At 47.1% G+C, this 22803-nt stretch overlaps 1 protein-coding gene across 2 annotated transcripts in view; it reads right to left on the reverse strand.

Moving 5' to 3' along the window:
* IQCK (IQ motif containing K) overlaps window positions 1–22803 on the reverse strand; it is a 123160-nt gene that overhangs the window by 65589 nt on the left and 34768 nt on the right. For both annotated transcript variants that reach the window (XM_081089397.1, XM_081089396.1), the window contains exons 5-6: window positions 21691–21743; window positions 21483–21560 (exon numbers count right to left, since the gene is read on the reverse strand). In XM_081089397.1, coding sequence (XP_080945523.1) covers window positions 21483–21560; window positions 21691–21743 — 131 coding nt within the window. The remainder of the gene's footprint in view (window positions 1–21482; window positions 21561–21690; window positions 21744–22803) is intronic.

Genomic DNA, 22803 nt, shown 5'->3' on the forward strand with positions numbered 1-22803 from the left:
GTGACTGACACATACTGAAGGGCTCTTCCCCGAACTTTCTATAGAAGGGAAATTAAGGAACCTATTTCCTAAAAGCAAAATGTTGGAATTTATCTCTGATCAGTGTATATTCCAGTTCAATGTGGCATTACATAATTCAAGAATATATGTAATTTCTACTACATCTTTTTTAAAATATTTTTATTAATTTCAGACAGAAAGGGAGAGGGAGAGAGAGAAAAACATCAATGATGAGAATCATTGATCTGCTCCCTCCTGCATGCCCGCCTGATCGAGCTTGCAGCCTGGGCGTGTGCCCTGATTGGCAACTGAACCATGACCTCCTCATTCATAGGTCAACACTCAACCACTGAACCATGCCACCTGGGCAGCCATGGTTTTTAAATATGGGACTTATGATCAAGAATCACACCCCAATCTGAAAAATCCAATAGCAGATACTGTCAACTGACCCAACACTTGAGACTTTTCATTGCTTATTAAGATACTAGAGCCCTAACTAGTTTGGCTCAGTGGATAGAGCATCAGCCTGCAGACTGAAGGGTCCCAGGTTGGATTCCGGTCAAGGGCATGTACCTTGGTTGCAGGCACATCCCACGTGGGGGGTGCGCAGGAGGCAGCTGATCGATGTTTCTCTCTCATCGATGTTTCTAACTCTCTATCCCTCTCCCTTCCTCTCTGTAAAAAATTCAATAAAATATTTTTTTTAAAAAGATACGAGAGCAGTGATGGCGAACCTATGACACGCGTGTCAGAGGTGACATGCGAACTCATTTTTTTGGTTGATTTTTCTTTGTTAAATGGCATGTAAATATATAAAATAAATATCAAAAATATAAGTCTTTGTTTTACTATGGTTGCAAATACCAAAAAATTTCTATATGTGACATGGCGCCAGAGTTAAGTTAGGGTCTTTCAAAATGCTGACATGCCGAGTTCAAAAGGTTTGCCATCACTGTACTAGAGGCTTAGTGCATGAAATTCATGCATGGGTGGGGTCCCTAGGCCTGGCCAGCAATCAGGGCCTATCGGGGCCATCTTGCCCAGTCCTGATTGGGGCCGGTCCAGCTGAGGCCTGCTGGATTTGGGGAGGGACCAGGGGAAGTTGGCTGGCTGTGGGAGGTTGGCTGTGGGAGAGCACTGACCACTAGGGGACAGCTCCTGCATTGAGCGTCTGCCCCCTGGTGGTCAGTGCACATCATAGCAATTGATCGACCAGTCATTAGTTCGTAATGGTCTCTTAGGCTTTTCTGTGTGAGGGTTAATTTGCATATTACCTCTTTATTATAGGAGGACTAGAGGCCTGGTGCATGAAATTCGTGCATGGGGGGAGGTCCCTCGGCCAGGCCTGCACCCTCTCGCAATCCAGGACCACTGGTTCCTAACTGCTTGCCTGCCTGCCTGCCTGATCACCCCTAACCACTCTGCCTGGCTGCCTGATCGCCCCTAACTGCTCACCTGCCTGCCTGCCTCATCACCCCTAACCACCTCTGCCTTGGCCCTGCTCCAGCTGGCCGCAGGCACTCAGGACCCAGGCTTCCCTCCCTCTGGCCAGCTGCAGGCACCCGGGACCCCGGGCGGCTTCATCCGGGCCCTGGCTTTGTCAGGAAGGACGTCTGGAATGATGTCCAGAAGACGTCTAATCTATCTGGTCTAATTAGCATATTACCCTTTTATTAGCATATTACCCATACTATCTATTATAGATAGATAGTAGAACAAGCGCAGCTGGTCGGGGGTGTGCAGGAAGCAGTCGATCAATGATTCTCACTCATCATTGATGTTTCTATCTCTCTCTCCCTCTCCCTTCCTCTCTGAAAGCAATAAAAATATATTTAAAACAAACAAAAAAAAAACATGGCTAAATTCTCTTTTTATTTTCTCCTAAAGCTTTATAGAGATCCTAACTGCTGATAAGAACTTACAAGTCTGAATTACTGTTGGTTCCTTATGTTTCCCCAAAACACAGCAACCTCTGAAGAGCAGAAGGCAAAGCATTTCAGATGCAGTTCAAACACACAGTTTCTGCGAGTCCATGGCCACACAGAGGCTGCGCCAGGGCAGGGGCCCCAGACCTGACTTTGGACGCCAGGGACTCCCAATGCCCTGGCCTTGACTCTCCCTAGGATGCCATCACGTGACTTTACTGTAAGCCCATGCACAGAGAGGTTGAGTAACCTGTCCACAATCACACAGCTTCTAGTGGCCTAGTCAGGGCCCAGGCTCCCTCCCAATGCCATGCTCACACCAGACCTCAGCTGGGCAGACCCTGGCAGCAGCCACTCTGGCACAGACAGCCAAGTTGACTGGCAACAATGCAGGATCCGACTTAAAAATCACCACTCCCACCACCTCCACAAAAACCTCGCCCTGCGCACGTGTCTGTGTGAGGGTAGGAATGCTGTCTAGAATTATTACAGAATCAAAGAAATCCCAGCCAGGCGTGTCGTGCTGGCCTTGAGGACACTTGGAGTGGGCAGTGCCGCAGCCTTTCCTCCTGGAGCCTCTTCTACTTCTGCATGCGGTGAGGTGGGGCCTCTCCCTGCCGCTCTGTCCCTGCTGATGGGAAGGATGTGGGGCTTTCTCCTTCAGGGCCTGCTTGTTCCCATTTCTCCCTCTCAGGCAGGCGTTCTTTGGGCTGCGAGGGGGCATCTGTATTTTGCTGGGGGCCGGCCCTGGAGATGTGTCAGCTCCTGGCTTTCCACTTAATGCCTCTCTTCACCCACTGTCCTTATTCTGTGACACCAACAAATCCCACCCCGTAAGTAATTCTCCTTCACCAGTTAAAAGGCAGTGGCTTCTAGGAAGATCTGTTTCCCAGGCCTGGGATGTCAGCAGGGACCTGGGAGAATGATGCCACCATACCGTGGGTTAGCACCTGCTGGCGTCCACTGGGGCCTCTGGGCCCTCGCTCAGAACCCGCTCCTGTGCTCAGCCATGCGGCCCTTGCCCTCCTCACGTGCCCTCCTCCTCGGGTCCTCCTGCACCAGCCAGGGCGCTGTGTAGTGGGCAGGTGGCTCTCTGCTCAGGGGCACCCCAATGGGCGGAGAGCCCAACTCTGAGCCTGATGTCAAGGGAGAGAGCTGAGCTGCCCTGGGCTGGGAGTGTCTTTCCCTAATTTGCTCAAAGGCGCCTTAGGGCTGGGGGCCGACACCTCTTTTCCTAACTCCCTGTTCTTTCTCCCGTCTCTCTGCCACTGCTAGTGAGATGTCCTCTGCTTACATCAGGGCCCGGGAGGTCTGTGCATCGTCCTTTCCAGTCCTCGGCCACTTTGGAGAGAGAGCTGTGAATATCTAATTAAGACCCAAACGCCAGATGAACCAAAAGCCTCACCAGGACAGACATGGCCTGTTCGCTCCTCCAGGCCATTCGGCACTTGGGACCCGCTGGCTGAGGAGACACGCAATGATGCTGTGGAATAAGCCTCAGTGCCCGGCAGAGGGGGCCACCCATCTCCCACCCACCATTTCCCCAACCTTCACTTTAACAATGAGCTCTGTGCTTCCTCCTCTACGTGAAGAAACTGAGGCTCAGAGGAGCGAAGGGACTCGTTCAAGGTTACTAACCGCTTTCTGCCGAGAATGCAAACTGGCCCGGGAACCCAAAGAACAGCCTGAAGAGAGGAGCAGGCAGCTCCCAGGTCACTAGGGAGGAGAGGGTCCCCAGCTGCAGGTCAAACAGAGGAAACCCTGCCACCTGCCTAGATGACAATGGGGGGAAAGCCGCATCGCAGACAATGGCCGGTGCCAGCAGGGCACGTGCAGCTGCCACCTGTACCTGGGACATGACGGCACCTCTCCATTCAGCTGCGATTTTCGTATAATATTTTCACCACTGGTGCCATGAAACCCTCAAAGGACTAGTCCTCCTGTCCTGGAGCAGCAGGAGAAAGGAAGCTGCAGTCTGGGCCAGCAGGTGGGCCAGCAACAGAGGGCAGACAAAGGGCTCTCACCAAGAAGGGGCGCTCCCGCTCCACACCACAGGGATGCTCCCACAGGCGGCAGGAGGCTCTAAGGGCCTTTAAGCAGTCACACGAGGCCGCCTTTAGTGACATCCCCGCTGTCATGGCTAAATAAGGGCCGCGGTCTAGTTCTCAAATCCAGACTGAGTACGAGAAAGCCCATGTCAGTCAGGCCAAAGGCCAGGGCGTCATCGTCACAGAGGAGACTGGGAACCACCCAGCACCTCAGGCGGCCGCCTGCAATCAAAGAAGGAATCAGTGCAACCAGCTTCGGCTCCAATGAAAATAGACTGAGTGGAGGCGACCACTCACCCGGGGACAAGGGAGAGCAGAGGAGCGGTGGCTCCCGGGGGCAGTCAGGTGTCCCGTCTGCGGCCAGCCCACCCTGAGCACCCCAGCTCGTCTGAGTCCGACGTCCCCGAGCACAGAGTCTTGCACATCCCCAGGGCACAGCGGTGCTGCCGAGGACTTTTCCAAGAAGAATTTTACTGGAAATGCTCATTCGTCAGGTTCTTTTTTCCCAATTAATTCATGTGAATTAAATATGTCTGAGTCTCAAGAATCAGTGCTTGAATTCTGAGAAGGAACAAGAATTAATTTTTCTGAGTGTGTGTGAATAAACCCTTCCCACCTTGGGGAAGCTGTGCAAAAGACCTGCAGGACCAAGGAAGACATAGCATGCTTACAAAACGCACGGGAACCTGAGAATTTGGTTTTTATTTATTTCTCCACCAGTTCTAAGGCCAGATGTACCATCCAAATGGCATTTAAGTACAAAGCAGGAAGGAAAAAGGCTTGCTTTATACTGAAAATTAAATCTCAGGACCCAGACTCCGCCCACAGTGCATTCGGAAACGAGAGCACAACCGGTGCAAAGCCGTTGACCACAGGACACAGCGCCTGACTCAACCACGTTCAGAGAGCCTTTCGCAGCCCCGATTTCATACCGTCTACCCCGTGTTCAGTGCATGAGGTGGCCCACCCTGCCGTCAGCCTTCACTGGTTTCCAAACAGTCTTGCTGAAGACATCAGTCTTGAATAGTGAACCAGCAATGTCTGGAAGAAGTCCACTAGACTCACTGGGATGGTGTACCCATCCGGATGGAGAGACCAGCCACTAGGGTGGGTTAGCTCAAGCTCAGCTCCATGATGGTAGGGACAATGCCAACCCCAGATGCCTGGCTCTGGAGGATTAAGCACTTGAGAAGTCACAGTCACTAGGGCAGGGGTCCTCAAACTTTTTAAACAGGGGCCAGTTCACTGTCCCTCAGACCGTTGGAGGGCCGGACTATAGTTTAAAAAAAAAACTAGTCGGCTGCTAAGCAACAGGCAGCGGCAGCAAAAGCACCTGGCAGGCCGGATAAATGTTTTCGGCGGGCCGCATGTGGCCCGCGGGCCGTAGTTTGAGGACCCCTGCACTAGGGTGTGATCTTGCTTCCCCGCTCAGTCACTGCCCCTGAAGACCAACAAGCAGTCATTACCCTGCACCCGGCTGAATCACTCGGCGAGGCAAACCCAGAGTCGAGTGCCATTTCCCTTCCCTGGAAGCTGCCCTGGGCCAGGGGCCAGCCCTCACTGCCCACCTGCTGCCGGCCTCAGGCTCACCCTGCAGGTGTCACCATGTAGAACTCGGGTGGGCAGACAAGCTCTTTGTAAATCTGCCCAGACTGGGATGGAGAGCCCAGGCGGCGTTGGCAGGGAGGGTAAAGGGAGGGGCAGACCGCCTTCCTTGCACTGGCAAGAGAGGACCTTCCCACCCACTCCAACCCCTTTGAGGGACCCAAACTTGTTTTCTGCCATGGATGCCTTTCCACCATGGCAACTGGGAGTCCTTCTCGGAATAGTGTTTGAAAAACATGAGGGTAAATAAGATTAAAAAGCAAACCAAGCCCTGGCCGGTTTGGCTCAGGGTATAGAGTGTAGGCCTGCGGACTCAAGAGTCCTGGGTTCGATTCTGGTCAAGGGCACATGCCCGGGTTGTGGCTCCATTCCCAGTGGGGGGCGTGCGGGAGGCAGCCGATTGGTGGTTCCCTTTCATCATTGATGTCTCTCTCTCTTCCTCTCCCTTCCTCTTTGAAATCAATAAAAATGTTTTTTTAAAAAAGCAAACCAATTATATTGAAATACAATCATCAAAATGTGTTAAAGGTTAGTGACACAGCAACACATGTGCTTCTGAATTACGCAGGAAGTAAGGAGAGCAGTGCGGCTCACATTGGTGTTTCTCCCTGTGTCTCTCACCCACCCTCCCACTCTCTCTAAAAATCAATGGAAGTTATGGAATTTGGCCCCCAAAGTCATTAAAGGGCAGCTTCCCAAACAGAAGAGAGATTCCGTGCTCTATAGTGGGGCAGGTACTGGGGACAAAAACAAATAAAGGTTCATATTTTATCCCCAGTAAGTTGTGCTCCTTCACTAAACCCATTACGTTTCCAAACGGAGCTTGTCTTCCCCTCGTCATTGCAGTAAACGGCTCCCACACAGCGGCTCAGGCCGAGCCTCCAAGGAATGCTGGGCTTCTCTCCCACATCCCACCCAGCAGTAATTCTCAGCCCTATCCCCATCCAACCTCTTCCTGCCTCCTCGATGCCCAGGGCTGCCACCTCCACACTGACCGCCCGACGTGCACCATCGAGAGGGACTTCAGTCTACTCCCCATCCAGCACCACAGTCATCTTTTAAAAAGATAAACTGATCATTTCACTCTTCTGCTCAAAACCCCACAATAGTTTCCTATCACACTCAAAAGAAAGAAGAAAAATTCAAACTCTTTGCCATAATGTCGAAGGCCTCACCCCAGCTGGCCTCTCAGCCCAGTTCCCACCTTTCAGCCTCCCATCCCCTCTCCCCCTCTCTCAGCCTCCCATCCCCTCCCCACTCTCTCAGCCTCCCATCCCCTCTCCCCTCTCAGCCTCTCATCCCCTCCCCCCTCTCTTAGCCTCCCATCCCCTCCCCACCGCTCAGCCTCCCATCCCCTCCCCCCTCTCTCAGCCTCCCAGCCCCTCCTGCCTCACGGGCCATGTCAGAGACCAGAGATCTCCCCGGCAGCATGTTCTGGAGAAGAGCCATCGGCCTAACCCTTGGAGCCCTAGCCCTGCTCTCTAAGGCCAGGTCCCCGTCTTCTCCACGCTGAGAGTTACTTTTTAGGGCCAGTGCGTACCCTTTTCCTCCAGCAGCCTTACATTTCTGTGGCTGACAACACAGGATCCTGACCCATCCTTACTGCTCAGAGCACCTTCCCTGTAGGGTTATCTCTCGCCCAGGGTGAGAGGAGAAGGGCCCTCTCAGAGGCACCGGGTGAGCACCAGGGACCAGGCTGTGCAGGCTGCCCACAGCCTCCCCAGATTCCCACGCCCACCTCCACACCCTGTGCACACGACATGCCCCCTCACACAGCGAAACGGGCTTGCACATGTGATGGACCTGGCGGGTCTCCAGACAGGCCTAGTAATACGGTCACAGGCCCTATGAGAGAGGCCGAGGGAGACGCTAGCGCAGAAGTAGGCGTGGTGACAGCAGAACCAGAGGGCAGAGTGATGCCAGGAGGGGCCCGGCCTCTGGAACGCAGGCCACCCCCAAAACCAGGAGCAAGGAAACCAGTTCCCCAGAGCCTCCTAAGGAACTGACTTTTGGACTTCTGGCTTCCAGAAGTCAATGAGAGAGAAAGTGTGTTGTTTTAAGCCGCCGATTTTGGGATGATTTCTTAAAAAACGAACATGCCAACTAATACATGGCAGGGCTGAGATGGAGACCTGTGTCTGCCACACTGCCTCCCACGGTTCCCGAGCATCTTCCTAGGAACACGGGAGGAGGACAGGAAGCAGCCCCCCGGCCTCAGAGAGGGGCCACCCACCCACACCTGCAGCGAGGAAAGCTCCTAGGAGACGGCTGCGCCCACTGGTCACCAGGGCAGGAAGCAGCTCTCCTCCTTCCCGCCTGACGTGGAGGCTGACGTGGAGAGCAAACAGCGCATGGTCCCCAGGAGCCCCTCCTTCCTACGATGCCTGAGACGGAAGTCTACCTCCCGCCCCCGCCCCCCCACACCACCCACCACAGAGCTCTCTACAGGAACGGCAGCACCAGCTCATCCCTGGCCGGCAGCCCCTTCCCCAGGCCTGTGAGGAGCACGCTGTCTCTGGGCTGGGCGAAGGCCAGAGCACTCCCATCCTACCACCAAGCTCCGTGCCGCAGGGCTGGGCTGTCCTGAAACGACACAGTGACATATTGTTTTCCCTCGGGGTTTAGTAATGAGACACCTTTTGGTGCCATGGGAGTATTGTGGGCTTTCCCCCCTCTCTTATCTAAGGGTAGAACTTAGCTGAAAAGACACTTTACCCAAAACAACCTTTTCTTTTCTCTTCTGAAACACACTCTGTTTCACGGAGGCCTCAGCTTAGAGATCCTTCCCCACCTTCTCCCGGGACACAGGCCATCTTTGTTCCTGGGGCTTAGTTAGTGATGTTTTCTTGCAAATGAATCTGACCAATTCTTTTCAGTTAAAATAACAAGTGAAACTCTTTCTATTCTTAATATGATAGCAAATAATTTCATTGCTTCTGACAGGAGGGTTGAATCAGGACTGTATACCACAGAGGAGGGGTGCTGGGTTCATAAATAGGAAGAAAGCCAACAGGAGAAGTGATGCTGAGATGGGGAGACAACGGCCTGGCCAAGCCCCAGGGAGAGTGGGCAGCACACTGTCACTGTCCCCAGCATCCCTCCTTTCCTGGGAGAGCCCTCCATCTTTGTCACACACTTTTGAATTTCTCCCTTTGGTGGAGTCAACATCCCTATAGCACTGCTTCCCTGTGGAGCTTGGCCGAGGCCTTGTGCTGGCCAATGAAGTGTGAGCAGATGTGGTGCTTGCCATTTGTGGACTGCCATGGCCCTCTCCCTCTGCTAAAGGCTGAGGGAGGGCTGCTCCTTGGTCCTGGGTCCCAGCTGAAGAGACTTGGAGCAAAGCCCAAGGTGACATGCAGCCCCCGGTAACAGTGTGAAGAATAAACCTTTGTTGTTACAAGGCATTTGAGATTTGAGGGGTGTTTGTTACTGCAGCAGAACCTAGCGAAAGCTGACTAATGTGGATTACTGGAGGGTAGTTGGGTAAATACCATGTAGGGACACATATCAGTCAGGACTCTTTTGTTTTCAAGTATTAGAAACCTAACTCAAACTGGACTAAACAAACAGAAAAAAAAAAAGGATTTATTGGTTCACTTAACTAATAGGGGTAGGGCTGGCATTAGGCATGGCCCTGTACAGAGGCTCAAAACAACATCTGGCCCGTGGGCCATAGAAGGCCCTCAAAGTCATTTGGTCTGGCCCTGCCAAGGCGTTAGGGGTGAGTAATTACATGTTTGACTATTACAGCAGGCTAATTTTAAGTTGATACTTTTGCATGGCCTGCAAATGATGTTATGAATATCCAAATGGCCTTGGCAGAGACAAGGTCCCCCACTCCTGCAGGACTCAGGCCCTGGCCACCTCTCAGCACTGCTGGATGTCAAGCATAATCCCTTTAGGTGGTTGCCCTGAGCAGCTCATGGCTTGTCACCTCAAAGCTCCAAGTCTAGAGGAAAAGAGAGAAAGTCTTTCCTGGTTGCTTCTTGAAAAATCTCTAGACCAGCTCTGATGGAGCCAGCGTGGAGTAACCCTGGTGGTGGTGGAGTCACTGCTGGGGTGGATGCCCAGCGCAGAGCCCAGGAGGGATCAGCTGGCCCACTGTCTAGGAGCGGAGAATGGGGAAGGGTGACCCCCAGGAACACAAGAATCATTGCAGCCAACAGAGGGGGAAATCAATGCAGGGCTAGAGAAAACATAAATGCCTACCACAGACAGCAAGAAAATGCAATGAAAAGAAATGGGATAAATACCCTTTAGTTTTGTGATTATTATTTTTTAAAATATATTTTTATTAATTTCAGAGAGAGGAAGAGAGAGAAACATCAATGATGAGAGAATCATGGGTCAGCTGCCTCCTGTGCTCCCCCTACTGGGGATCGGGCTCACAACCCAGGCATGTGCCCTGCCTGGGAATTGAACTGTGACCTCCTGGTTCATAGGTTGCTTAACCACTGAGCAACACTGGCCAGGCTTGTAATTGTTTTTGATTCTTAAAGTCAGTCTGTGAATAATAGGAAACCTAAAAACCATATAGCGGGGGAAGTAAACGTTCCTGCTGTTTGGAGTCACCCATTCTTTGGGAGGACTAGACTTAATTTTATGATTAGCCTTGATTTTAAACATTTCCTTTTCACTGCAGTTTATTTAACACATACATGTATTTTATATATGACAAATCTTAAGTTATTTTTATAAACCTAAGAGACTTCTTAAAGGGTTGTCAATATCCTTGGGTACATAAAAATGCAGTTGTTTTTTTTTAAGTCATGGAAAATAAATAGGTAAGTGAGAAGGGATGGGTAGAGTGATGTTAAATTATGGGGAAACTTAGTGAGAAGGGCCCATCATTTCTGTGACAAGCAATCGGCAGCCACCCCCTGACAAGTAATCGCAGCCCCCAGCTGTGATATGACGCTCCACGACCCGACGCTCCATGACCCTGAGCTCTGAAGGCAGCTGTGTAGTTTGTCTGACCTAGAACATTCAGCTGGACCACACTCACAATTCCCATGGCCCCCCGACAGGTAGGCAGGAATGTCTGAGGCGCTAGGTGCCCGCACACTCCTTATCTAAAGGGGATTTGCACTTACTCAGAGTTACTCTAAAATAAGGATGCACGATAAAAATCACGTCACTCAGAGTTTACCCTCATCATCCTTAAATTACCCATAAGACACAGCATCTGCTGGTCAGCCTCACAGGGCAGTTTTCTCCCCGTTTTGGAACAAATCAGCCTAAGAACCGAGTGACGTGAGAGCCGGAATCGGCCATGTTTGTAAGAGCACGGTCTGAAACCAGGCTTCCTCCAATCCCTCCTCCGCTCGTTCCTCAGTGTGGCCTTGGGCCTCAGCTCTTTCCCTGAAGTGTGGCTGTCACCCTATCAACCAGCACACAGAGAATCCCAGGGCCTCCCTTACATACCCCAGCCTCCCTTGCAGTTGGTTTGGGGCCATGGGAGGAGGGAAAGTAAGGAGAGGTGAGAAAGTTAAGAACTGGGCATTTCCTCCATCCTTTTCTTCCTTTGCTTCAGTGACCTCACAGATCCCATATTGCAAATATTATAATTTATAAACCTGGACCAGTCATTGTAGGAGCAACACATAAGCTGTTACTGGGTGAGGCCACTGGTATTTTGGTAGTGTTATAACTACAACCTAGCCTAGGCCAGTCTAATACAGTGGGGATAGTAATATTTCCTACTTTCTTGGGTTATAATACAAGTTGAATTAGGTGACATTTATAAATTGTTCAGAATTGCACTTGACTAAACATTATATCAGTGCTTAGCAGGTGACTAGGTAGGTAACTAGGGACAGACAGAGGCAGTAAGCTGCTTTCTGAGCTGCTCTGAGAACAGCTAAGGAAAAATCTGAGTCTTGTGTCCTATTTTATGCTTCACCTCCAGAGTAGAATTGCTTGCATTTTACAAAATTCTTCTCTCTTTATCTTCCAAGAGCATAGCCCGGAATTAGCATAAAGTACACATACACGACAACCCACTGTCCCTAACACCCGCTGCCAGGAGAAGGGGCCATGCACACTCCTAGGACTTCAGGGACATTCCAACCTCTTGGACGGCTTCAGAATTTGACTTGCTGTCATCTTCTTCAACCCCCCTCCCCAGCCCCCCAACACTTCACATTCACACTGAGGACACCTCCAGTGCCATGGCTCCAAGTCCACGCCATTCCACATCCCATCTTCCCTCATGTCAGCCACTCGATGGAACAGTTACCGCTCAGAATGGGTTGTCATGAAGACCATCACATCTCGACTTCCCAAGTTCCTGACCTGATCATAACTTTCTCCAGCCTTCCACCTTCCCCACCTACTCACTTCTGTTTATATCACCTGCCCTTGCGTGAGACTATGGATTGGGAAGGTTATTGGTGCCCCACAGGGCAGGGAGCACCAAACTACAGCCCATGGGCCAAATCTGCTTTTGTGAATAAAGATGGATTGGAACAAAGCCAGATCCATTTGTCCCCATGTTATCTCTGTGGGTTTCGTGCTACAATGGTGAAGCTGAGCAGCTGTGACAGAGACCACAGTGGCCTGCAAATCCTAAAAGATTTACAATCTTCCACAGAAAGAGCTGGCTGACCCAACCTAGAAAGCCATCTCCCTTCCCCAGGACCCCTGAGATCACTGGAGCCATGTTTCACAGCCAGCCCAAGGCTCCACCACAGTAACCCTCCTCCCACTGCTGCTGGAGAATTGGCTTATGAAGAAGCGTGAGGAGGGAGAACGAGATGATGGGAGGGAACTGGTTGGTGGATTGTGCACATTCAGAGCCAGGTCTTGGTAAGGTGCCCCAGGCCTCCCCAACATCAGGAGGCATCTCACTTGGGCCCACACCTGCCCCTCTCCCCATGACCCAGAGGTCGTTTTCCTGCGTGACATCTGAGCTCTGGGCATGACCACAGTAATGTGTGCCTCCCCACTGTCTGTCCCCAGCCATCTCTAAGGGGAGCTCATGGCTCCTGCCCTCATGCCCTTAAGAACCTTGGCTCCTGCCTGCCTTGGACTCTTTCTGGCCAGGGCACACTCAGGAAGGAGACCATACCTGAGGTCTTGCCTCTCAAAAACAAAACCGGGCACCAACCAGCTTAGCCACTGCCCCACCTGGGCCGGCAACAGGCCCCCAGGAAAACCCATCTCCCACAGTGCTTTGCCACCATCTCAATCAGAACCCTAAGGACTACCCTCAGTGTAAGCATGCCTCTCACCCTAAGGCAGCATCCCGACAGCACCCACTCTGTGCAGCACACCTGGTAGGTATTCAGTAAGTATTTTTTTAAATTAAATCTTTATTGTTCAGATTATTACAAATGTTCCTTTTTTCCCCCAATAGCTCCCTTCCACCGGGTTCCCACCCCACCTCTGCCCTTACCCGCCCCCCACTGTCCTCATCCATAGGTGTATGATTTTTGTCCAGTCTCTTCCTGCACCCCCCACACCCCTTTCCTGCTGAGAATTGTCAGTCTACACCCTTTCTATGCTCCTGATCTATTATATTCGCCAGTTTATTCTGTTCATCAGATTTTTTATTCACTTGATTTTTAGATTCACTTCTTGATAGATATGTATTTGTTGTTCATGATTTTTATCTTTACCTTTTTCTTCTTTTTCTTCTCTTAAGGAATACCTTTCGAGAAGACAAGATGGCAGCGATATAGGCAGATGCGTCCCAGGTCATGTCCCAGAGCAGATGGAGTAAGCAGCTGAAACTAATAACACCCACCCCGAATTGGCGAAATTACTCAGCTGGTGAGACAGTTTGCAGCCAGGAAGGGCAGAACTCCCCTGGAAAGCAGATCCAAGCAACAGCAGCCTCGTGAGCACCACACCCTCTGTTTGAGGAACAGCAGCTGTACGTGAAGCCTCCCCCCACCAGCCAGAAGAGCCACCACAGCTGTGAACAGCACCCACCAGAGGAGCTGCTGTCAACTGAGGAGCAGCTGCTACCGCAACCACCCGAAGAGCAACCACAGCCCAAGGAGCCACTGCCATCCAGGGAACAGCCACTGAACGACTCAACGTCTAGATATGTCAGTGAGATCAAACATGGGTAGACAAAGAAACCCCCAAAGGAAAGAAAAGGAGGACTCGCCAGAAAAGCAGCTAAGTGATACAGAGGCATGCAACATGACAGAAAAAGAATTCAGAATAAGGGTCCTAGAGTGCATAAACCGGATGAAGGAAAAAATCAACAACTTCTGCAAGAAGCAAGAATAAACAGATGAAAAAGTCAACTACCTATGCAAGAAGCAAGAAGAAACAGATGAAAAAATCAGTATCTTATGCAAGAAGCAAGAAGAAACAGATGAAAAAATCAATAACTTATGCAAGAAGAAACAGATGAAAAAATCAATAAATTATTCAAGAAGCAAGAAGAAACAGATGAAAAGATCAATAAATTATGTAAGAACCAAGAAGAAATGAAGAGCGTTATAGCTGCAATAAAAAACACCATTGAAAGTATCAACAGTAGACTAGGAGAAGCGGAGGGCCGAATTAGTGAATTAGAAGACAAGGAAGCAAAACACACCTAAACTGTACTGCAATTGGAGAAAAAAATTAAAAGAGAGGAGGAGAGTCTAAGGGAGCTTTGGGACAGCATGAAATGAAACGACATACGAATAATAGGGGTGCCAGAACAACAGAAAGATGAACAAGGATTAGAAAACCTATTCGAAGAAATAATATCAGAAAACTTCCCTGAGGTGGGGAAGTAAAAAATCACACAAGCCCAGAGAGTCCCAAACAAGGTGAACCCGAAAAGACCCACACCAAGACACATCATAATTACCATGGCAAATGTTCAGGACAAAGAGAGAATATTACAGGCTGCAAGAGAGAGACAGAAAGTTACATACAAGGGATCTCCCATTAGATTATCAAATGATTTCTCAACAGAAACACATCAGACCAGAAAAGAATGGACGGAAATTTACAAAGTGATGCAAAACAAAGGACTGAATCCAAGAATACTCTATCCAGCAAGGCTATCATTCAAAATTGAAGGGGAAATAAGAAGCTTCACAGACAAAAAACTGCTAAGGGAGTTTATCACCACCAAGCCAGCAATGCAAGAAATGCTAAAGGGACTGGTGTAAAAAGAAGAAATAAAAAGCTCAGAAAGAAAACAGCCACACACAAAAAGAAATGGCTACAAACAAGTACCTTTCAATAATAACTTTAAACATGAATGGACTAAATGCTCCAACCAAAAGACATAGAGTGGCTGAATGGATAAAAAAACACGACCCATACATTTGCTGTCTACAAGAGACCCACCTCAGAAGAAGGGACGCACACAGACTGAAAGTGACGGGATGGAAAAATATCTTTCAGGCAAACGGAAAGGAAAAGAAAGCTGGGGTAGCAATACTTATATCGGACAAAATAGACCTCAAAGTGAAGGCCATAACAAGAGATAAGGAAGGCCACTTCATAATACTAAAGGGATTGATACAACAAGAAGATATAACCCTGATAAACATATATGCACCCAATGAGGAGCACCCAAATACATAAAAAACTCCTGGAAGATATCAAAGGAGAGATCGACAAAAATACCATCATAGTAGGGGACTTTAATACACCACTGACATCACTGGATAAATCCTCTAGACAAACAATCAGCAAAGAAACAGCAATCCTAAATGACTCACTAGATCAGATGGACTTAATTGACATCTTCAGAACACTTCACCCCAATGCCACGGAATCTACATTCTACTCAAAGTCTCATGGGACAGATTCAAAAATAGACCACATATTGGGTCACAAACAAAGTCTCCCCAAATTCAAGAAGACTGAAATCATACCAAGCATCTTCTCAGACCACGATGGCATAATATTAGAAATAAACTACAATAAAAACAGCCCAAATACTCAAACACTTGGAAGCGGAATAGCATGTTATGAAATATTTATTGGGTTACCAATGAGATCAAAGAAGAAATTAAAAACACCCTGGAAACTAATGACAATGAAAACGCAACAATCCAAAACCTATGGGATGCAATGAAAGCAGTCCTGAGAGGGAGGTTTATAGCTCTACAAGCCTATCTCAAAAAACAAGAAAAAATGGTAGTAAATCATCTAACTCTATGACTCAAAGAATTAGAAAGAGAGCAACAAGAAAACCCCAGAGTGAACAAGAGGAAGGAGATAATAAAGATTAGAGCAGAAATAAATGACATAGAGACCAAAAAAAAATACAGAAAATCAATGAAACCAAGAGCTGGTTCTTTAAAAGGATAAACAAGATTGACAAACCTCTAGCCAGGCTCACCAAGAAGCAAAGACAGAGGACCCAAATAAACAAAATCAGAAACGATAGAGGCGAAATAACAACAGACCCCACAGAAATACAAATGATTGTTAAAAAATACTATGGACAGCTGTACTCCAAAAAACTACACAACCTGGAGTAAATGGACAAATTCCTAGAAAAATACAACATTCCAAAACTCAATCAAGAAGAATCTAAAAATGTCAATAGGCCAATAACTATGGAAGAAATTGAAGCAGTCATCAAAAAGCTTCCAGCAAACAAAAGCCCAGATGGCTTCACAGGGGAGTTTTACCAAACATTCAAGGAAGAACTAAAACCTATCCTCCTCAGACTACTACAAAAAAATTCAAGAGGAAGGAACACTTCCAAGCTTGTTCTATGAAGCCAGCACCACCCTAATACCAAAACCAGAGAAAGACAACAAAATGATAGAGAATTACAGGCCAATATCCCTCATGAACACAGATGCCAAAATCCTCAACAAAATCCTAGCAAATCAGATCCAGCAGTACATCAGAAAGATCAACACCATGATCAAGTAGGATTTATCCCAGGGATGCAAGGATAGTACAATATCCGAAAATCAATAAACGTGATACATCACATAAACAAATTGAAAGAAAAAAACCACATAGTCATATCAATTGATGCAGAAAAAGCATTTGACAAAATCCAACACCCATTTTTGATAAAAACTCTCAGCAAGGTGGGAGTAGAAGGATCATACCTCAACATAATAAAAGCCATATATGACAAGCCCACAGCCAACATCATACTCAATGGACAAAAACTAACACCATTTCCCCTAAGAACAGGAACAATAGAGGGATGCCCACTCTCACCACTCCTGTTCAAAATAGTACTGGAAGTATTAGCCATTGCAATTAGACAAGGAGAAGAAATAAAAGGCATCCAAATTGGAAAAGAAGAAGTAAAACTGTCCTTATTTGCAGACGACATGATATTATACATACAAAACCCTAGAGACTCCATCAAAAAACTACTAGACTTAATACATGAATTTGGCAGTGTATCAGGATACAAAATTAACCCCAAGAAATCTGAGGCATTTCTATACACCAATACTGAACTTTCAGAAAGAGAGATTACAAAAACAATCCCATTTACCATTGCACCAAAAAAATTAAGCTACCTAGGAATGAACTTAACTAAAGAGGTAAAAGACTTCTACTCAGAAAACAACAGGATGTTGAAAAAAGAGATAGAGGAAGACATAAACAGATGGAAAAACATACCGTGTTCATGGATTGGTAGAATCAACATCATTAAAATGTCCATACTACCCAAAGCAATCTATAAATTCAATGCACTTCCCATTAAAATACCAACGGCATACTTCACAGATCTAGAATGAACTCTCCAAAAATTCATCTGGAATAAAAAAAGACCCCAATTAGCTGCAGCAATCCTGAGAAAGAACAAAGTAGGTGGGATCTCAATACCAGATATCAAGCTGTATTACAAAGCCACTGTTCTCAAAACTGCCTGTACTGGCACAAGAACAGTCATATAGATCAATGGAATAGAATAGAGAGCCCAGAAATCAACCCGAACCAATATGCTCAATTAATATTTGACAAAGGAGGCAAGAACATACAATGGAGCCAAGATAGTCTCTTCAATAAATGGTGTTGGGAAAATTGGACAGATATATGCTAGTAAATGAAACTAGACCACCAACTTACACCATACACAAAAATAAACTCGAAATGGATAAACGACTTAAATGTACGACGGGAAACCATAAAAATTCTGGAAGAATCCAAAGGCAACAAAATCTCAGACATATGCTGAAGCAATTTCTTCACTAATACAGCTCCTAGGGCACTTGAAACTAAAGAGAAAATGAACAAATGGGACTACTTCAAAATAAAAAGCTTCTGCACAGCAAAAGAAACCATCAACAAAACAACGAGAAAACCCACTGTATGGGAAAACATATTTGCCAATGTCATATCTGATAAGGGCCTAATCTCCAAAATTTATAGGGAACTCATACAACTCAACAAAAGGAAGATAAACAATCCAATCAAAAAATGGGCAAAGGACCTAAATAGACACCTTTCAAAAGAGGACATTCAGAAAGCCAAGAGACATATGAAAACATGCTCAAAGTCACTAATCATCCGAGAGATGCAAATCAAAACAACAATGAGGTACCATCTCACACCTGTCAGACTGGCTATCATCAACAAATCAACAAACGACAAGTGCTGGAGAGGATGTGGAGAAAAAGGAACACTCGTGCACTGCTGGTGGGAATGCAGACTGGTGCAGCCACTATGGACGACAGTATGGAGTTTCCTCAAAAAACTAAAAATGGAACTCCCATTTGACCCTGTGATCCCACATCTAGGAATATATCCCAAGAAACCAGAAACACCAATCAGAAAGGATATATGCACCCATATGTTCATAGCAGCACAATTCACCATAGCTAAGAGCTGGAAACAGCCTAAGTGCCCATCAGTAGATGAATGGATTAGAAAACTGTGGTACATCTACATGATGGAACACTATGCTCTGTAAAAAAGAAGGAACTCTTACCATTTGCAACGGCATGGATGGAACTGGAGAGCATTATGCTAAGTGAAATAAGCCAGTCAATGAAGGAAAAATACCACATGATCTCACTCATTCATGGATAACAGAGACCATTATAAACTTTTGAACAATAATAGATACAGAGGCAGAGCTGCCTCAAACAGATTGTCAAACTGCAGAGAGAAGGCTCGGTAGGGTTGGGGGGCAGGAAAGAGGGGGGCTAGAGATCAACCGAAGGACTTGTATGCATGCATATAAGCATAACCAATGGACATAAGACACTGGGGGGTAGGGGAGTACAGGGGATTGTCGGGGGGCGAGTGGGCGGCAAAAAAAGGACACATATGTAATACCCTTTGTAATACTTTAAGCAATAAAAAAAAAAAGAATACCTTTCAGCATTTCATATAATACTGCTTTGGTGGTGATGAACTCCTTTAGCTTTTTCTTATCTATGAAGCTCTTTATCTGACCTTCAATTCTGAATGATAGCTTTGCTGGGTAAAGTAATCTTGGTTGTAGGTTCTTGCTATTCATCACTTTGAATATTTCTTGCCACTCCCTTCAGGCCTGCATAGTTTCTGTTGTGAAATCAGCTGACAATCATATGGGTACTCCCTGTAGGTAACTGTTTTTCTCTTGATTCTTTTAAGATTCTTTGTCTTTTGCCCTTGGCATTTTAATTATGATGTGTCTTGGTGTGGTCCTCTTTGGGTTCCTCTTGTTTGGGACTCTCTGCATTTTCTGGACTTGTAAGTCTATTTCTTTCACCAGGTAGGGGAAGTTTTCTGTCATTATTTCTTCAAATAGGTTTTCAATATCTTGCTCTCCCTCTTCTTCTGGCACCCCTATAATTTGGATGTTGGTGCGCTTGAAGTTGTCCCAGAGGCTCCTTACACTATCTTCATATTTTTGGATTCTTTTTTCTTTTTGCTTTTCCAGCTGGGTGTTTTTTTGCTTCTTTGTACTTCAAATGTTTGACTTGATTCTTGGGATCCTCTAGTCTGCTGTTGGATCTCTGTATATTATTCTTTATTTCAGTCAGTGTATGCTTAATTTCTAGTTGGTCCTTTTTCATATCCTCGAGGGTCTCACTAGATTTATGGAGGGTCTCACTAAATTTATTGGCGGTTTTTAGAAAATTCTTGAAAAACCTTATAAGTGTGATTTTGAACTCTATATCCAGTCGTTTGCTTTCCTCCATTTCTGTCATTTGTGACCTGTTTCTTTGTCTCCGCATTTTGGCTGCTTCCCTGTGTTGATAGAGTGGCTTTCTATGCTAGGTGTCCTATAGTGCCCAGTGGCTCAGCCTCTCCAATTACCTGAGGTCGACACTCTTGGTGCACCCCTTTGTGGGCTTTGTGCACAGTCTTGTTGTAGTTAACCCTTGATTGTTGTTGGTATCACTGTGAGGAACTGACCTCCAGGCCAATTGGCTGTGAGAATCAGCTGTGTCTATGGTGGGAGAACTTCTGTGCTAGAGACACCCTTATGGGGCAAGATTTGTTTCAGTGGAGCTTTGGTGCTCACCGAGTCTGCCCTCTAGTGTGTCCTTTACGGATCTGAGGAGTTGTAATCTGGATGGTCCCACTCTGACAACTGGGTACGCTGGCTCTTGGATCTCTAAGGAGGTGCTAATTTAGTCTCTTCCTGAGGCTACCCAGCAGGAGCTACTGAGATCTGCAGATTCCTCTACTTTGTTTGGGGTTTGGAGGTGCCCAGATGAGGCCCAGCTGTGAAGCAATGCAAGCTGCTGTGAGGACTTGGGCCTTCTTTTGGATGTTCTGGGTCTTTCTGACCCAGCTGTAGTTTGTTAGGTAATCGTAGATTGCAAAGGGCCAGGTCATTCATATGCAAAAGCCTCTGCCACAGCTTGGGTGGGGTGGGTTCTCAGGGAGAAAACAGCTATGGCTGATCCTCAGTCCTGCACTAAGAGGCCCCGGGTCTCAGTGTCCTGGTAATCACTGCAAGCTTCTCTGAGAGAAAGCGGTCCTCGAGTTCTGCCCGATGGCAGGCAGTCCAGTTTCTCCCCGTATGAGTCTGAGTCCCCAGAGACTCACGCAGAACTGGAGTTCAGAGCAGTCGGGAACTTGTGTCTCCCTCCCGATTGAAAAAGACAATCGTGTCATCCTCAGTTGCCAGCTCTTTCCGTGTGCACCTCTGTACCTTTGCACTTTACTTCCGCACCTCCTCTGAGTCTCAGTGTGCTTTTCTCTTTCCTTCTAGTTGTAGAATTTCCACTCAGCCAGCCTTCCTGTGGTTCTGCATGATGTCTGTTTTGTCTTTTAGTTGTAGTTTTGAAGTGGTTGTGCAAGGCAGAAATTTCAGGTGTTTACGTATGCCACCATCTTGGTTTCTCTCTCAGTAAGTATTTATTGCACTGAATTACATTAGTACCATTTCAATTTTTATGAAGCCACAAATGCTGATGCAGGTGTTCAGTAAGTGTCATTGCTATGTTACTGACGAAAACAGCCCACATAAATAGTATTACTAATTCTATATGCTAGAACTCAATTTTATAGGGTTAAATAATTTTAAGAGCTTTGGGAAGATGTACTATCGACCAAACTGATTATTTCTGTGAGAAGACTCACATTGAAAGGGTGGTCAAAGAGAGTTTTAATTTTATCTGTCATATTCTAGTGGTTTGAATGTAGAACCGATGCATATAACTAAAAATTAATAGTTTGAAAACTTTAGTCCTATTTCCTGACACATAATGACCTTCAAGGAAGGGGAAAGGAGGGAGAAGTTAGGGAGAAAAGGGAGAGGGAGAGAATGGAGAGACGAATTACTTAGGATAAGAGTTGTTTGAAGTTTTCTATTTTAGTTCTGAAGTGCTCCTTGAATAATCACTGCATGGATAGATGCCTTGAGCCTAGACTGAAAATAATGAGAGGCAAGGGCCACAGATGTAACTTACCTGGGGCCCAGGGTAGTTATATGAGTTAGTTCTCTTAGATTGGAGGAAACTAACAATTTTTAAATCAGAAATAAATTATTCAAACCTCTGTCGGCACTTACTGTTGCTTCAGCCACTGCTCCACAAAGGGAATGGAGAAGAAATCTGTGAACGGCTCCCCTGTCCTCTTTGGATTTTGGCTGGTCATGATGTCATATGTTTGATTGACAGGAAAACAATAAGGAAGAATTCAAGTCAATTGTTGCTATCCTGCTTGCAAATTAACATTATTGAATCTTTAGGGTCACTGAATATTCATGAAAAACTTACTTGTATAACCACTCAGTCAGAAAATCACAGGCAATGAATTTGGTCCTTTTCCTCTAAAAAGAGAAGAAAGAATTAAATAACATTCTTTGCTACGTGTCTGAGCAGGGCAAAGGACGAGAGGCTAACTGGTTGCTGTGCCACATGACACACATACGTGTCCTCCACGAAGCTTACAGCAAGAATCCTGAAGATGGTCTCCCATCCTCTGGATAAGCCAGGTTCTAGCAGCAGCGCTAATGAGAGGCAGGGCCCACAGTAGGGAGCTTATTACATGCTTTAGATCAGGGGTTCTCAAACTATGGCCCGCGGGCCACATGCAAATACAAATATTGTATTTGTTCCCATTTTGTTTTTTTACTTCAAAATAAGATATTGTGCAGTATGCACAGGAATTTGTTCATAGTTTTTTTTTTTTTTAAACTATAGTCCGGCCCTCCAATGGTCTGAGGGACAGTGAACTGGCCCCCTGTTTAAAAAGTTTGAGGACCCCTGCTTTAGATCATTCTCAGGATTTATTTAAATTGGAGTAATAGTAGTTATTGCTTTCCCCCAGTTCACTCAAATCCTCGGAACAGGTTACTCCACGTCTAGGTGTCACTTTCAGATGTGGGAGCCACATGACAGGTGCACTGGGAGCCAGGCCCACAGGGGCACTGGCCAGTACAGCCGACCCTGCCTGCTGCCCACCTAGAGCTGCTTGCTACGTCATCTGTATTAAGGAGCCTGACTATCAGCCCAGGGCACAAACGACACGTCCCTGCCTCCCACGGAAGAAGGGGTACAGTTCTGCCGATGAGATAGAAGTGGCCATGCCCTGTGATTTCTCAGGAAGTTCTGCTCTTCATTTCTACCCCCACTCTCCCTGAAGTCTCCTCTACTTTCAGCCTAGATCACAGGTGCAGGGCTGTGTGCAGTGGCCAAAGCCACCTGCCGAAGATGGGGGAGCTGCCTGCCGAAGACGGGGGAGCCGCCTGCTGAAGACAGGGAGCAGTGAGTTCGGACCCTGGGCCTTTGATGACTTCCGTGAGCCACGGCCTGACCTGCTCTGGACACCTTGACATGTAGGGAGAGAGAAACTTCCCTCAGGCTATTATCACTGTTCTTGAGTTCTTC

Source organism: Myotis nattereri (genome assembly GCF_964212035.1).
Source record: "Myotis nattereri genome assembly, chromosome: 4".
Taxonomy (NCBI): domain Eukaryota; kingdom Metazoa; phylum Chordata; class Mammalia; order Chiroptera; family Vespertilionidae; genus Myotis; species Myotis nattereri.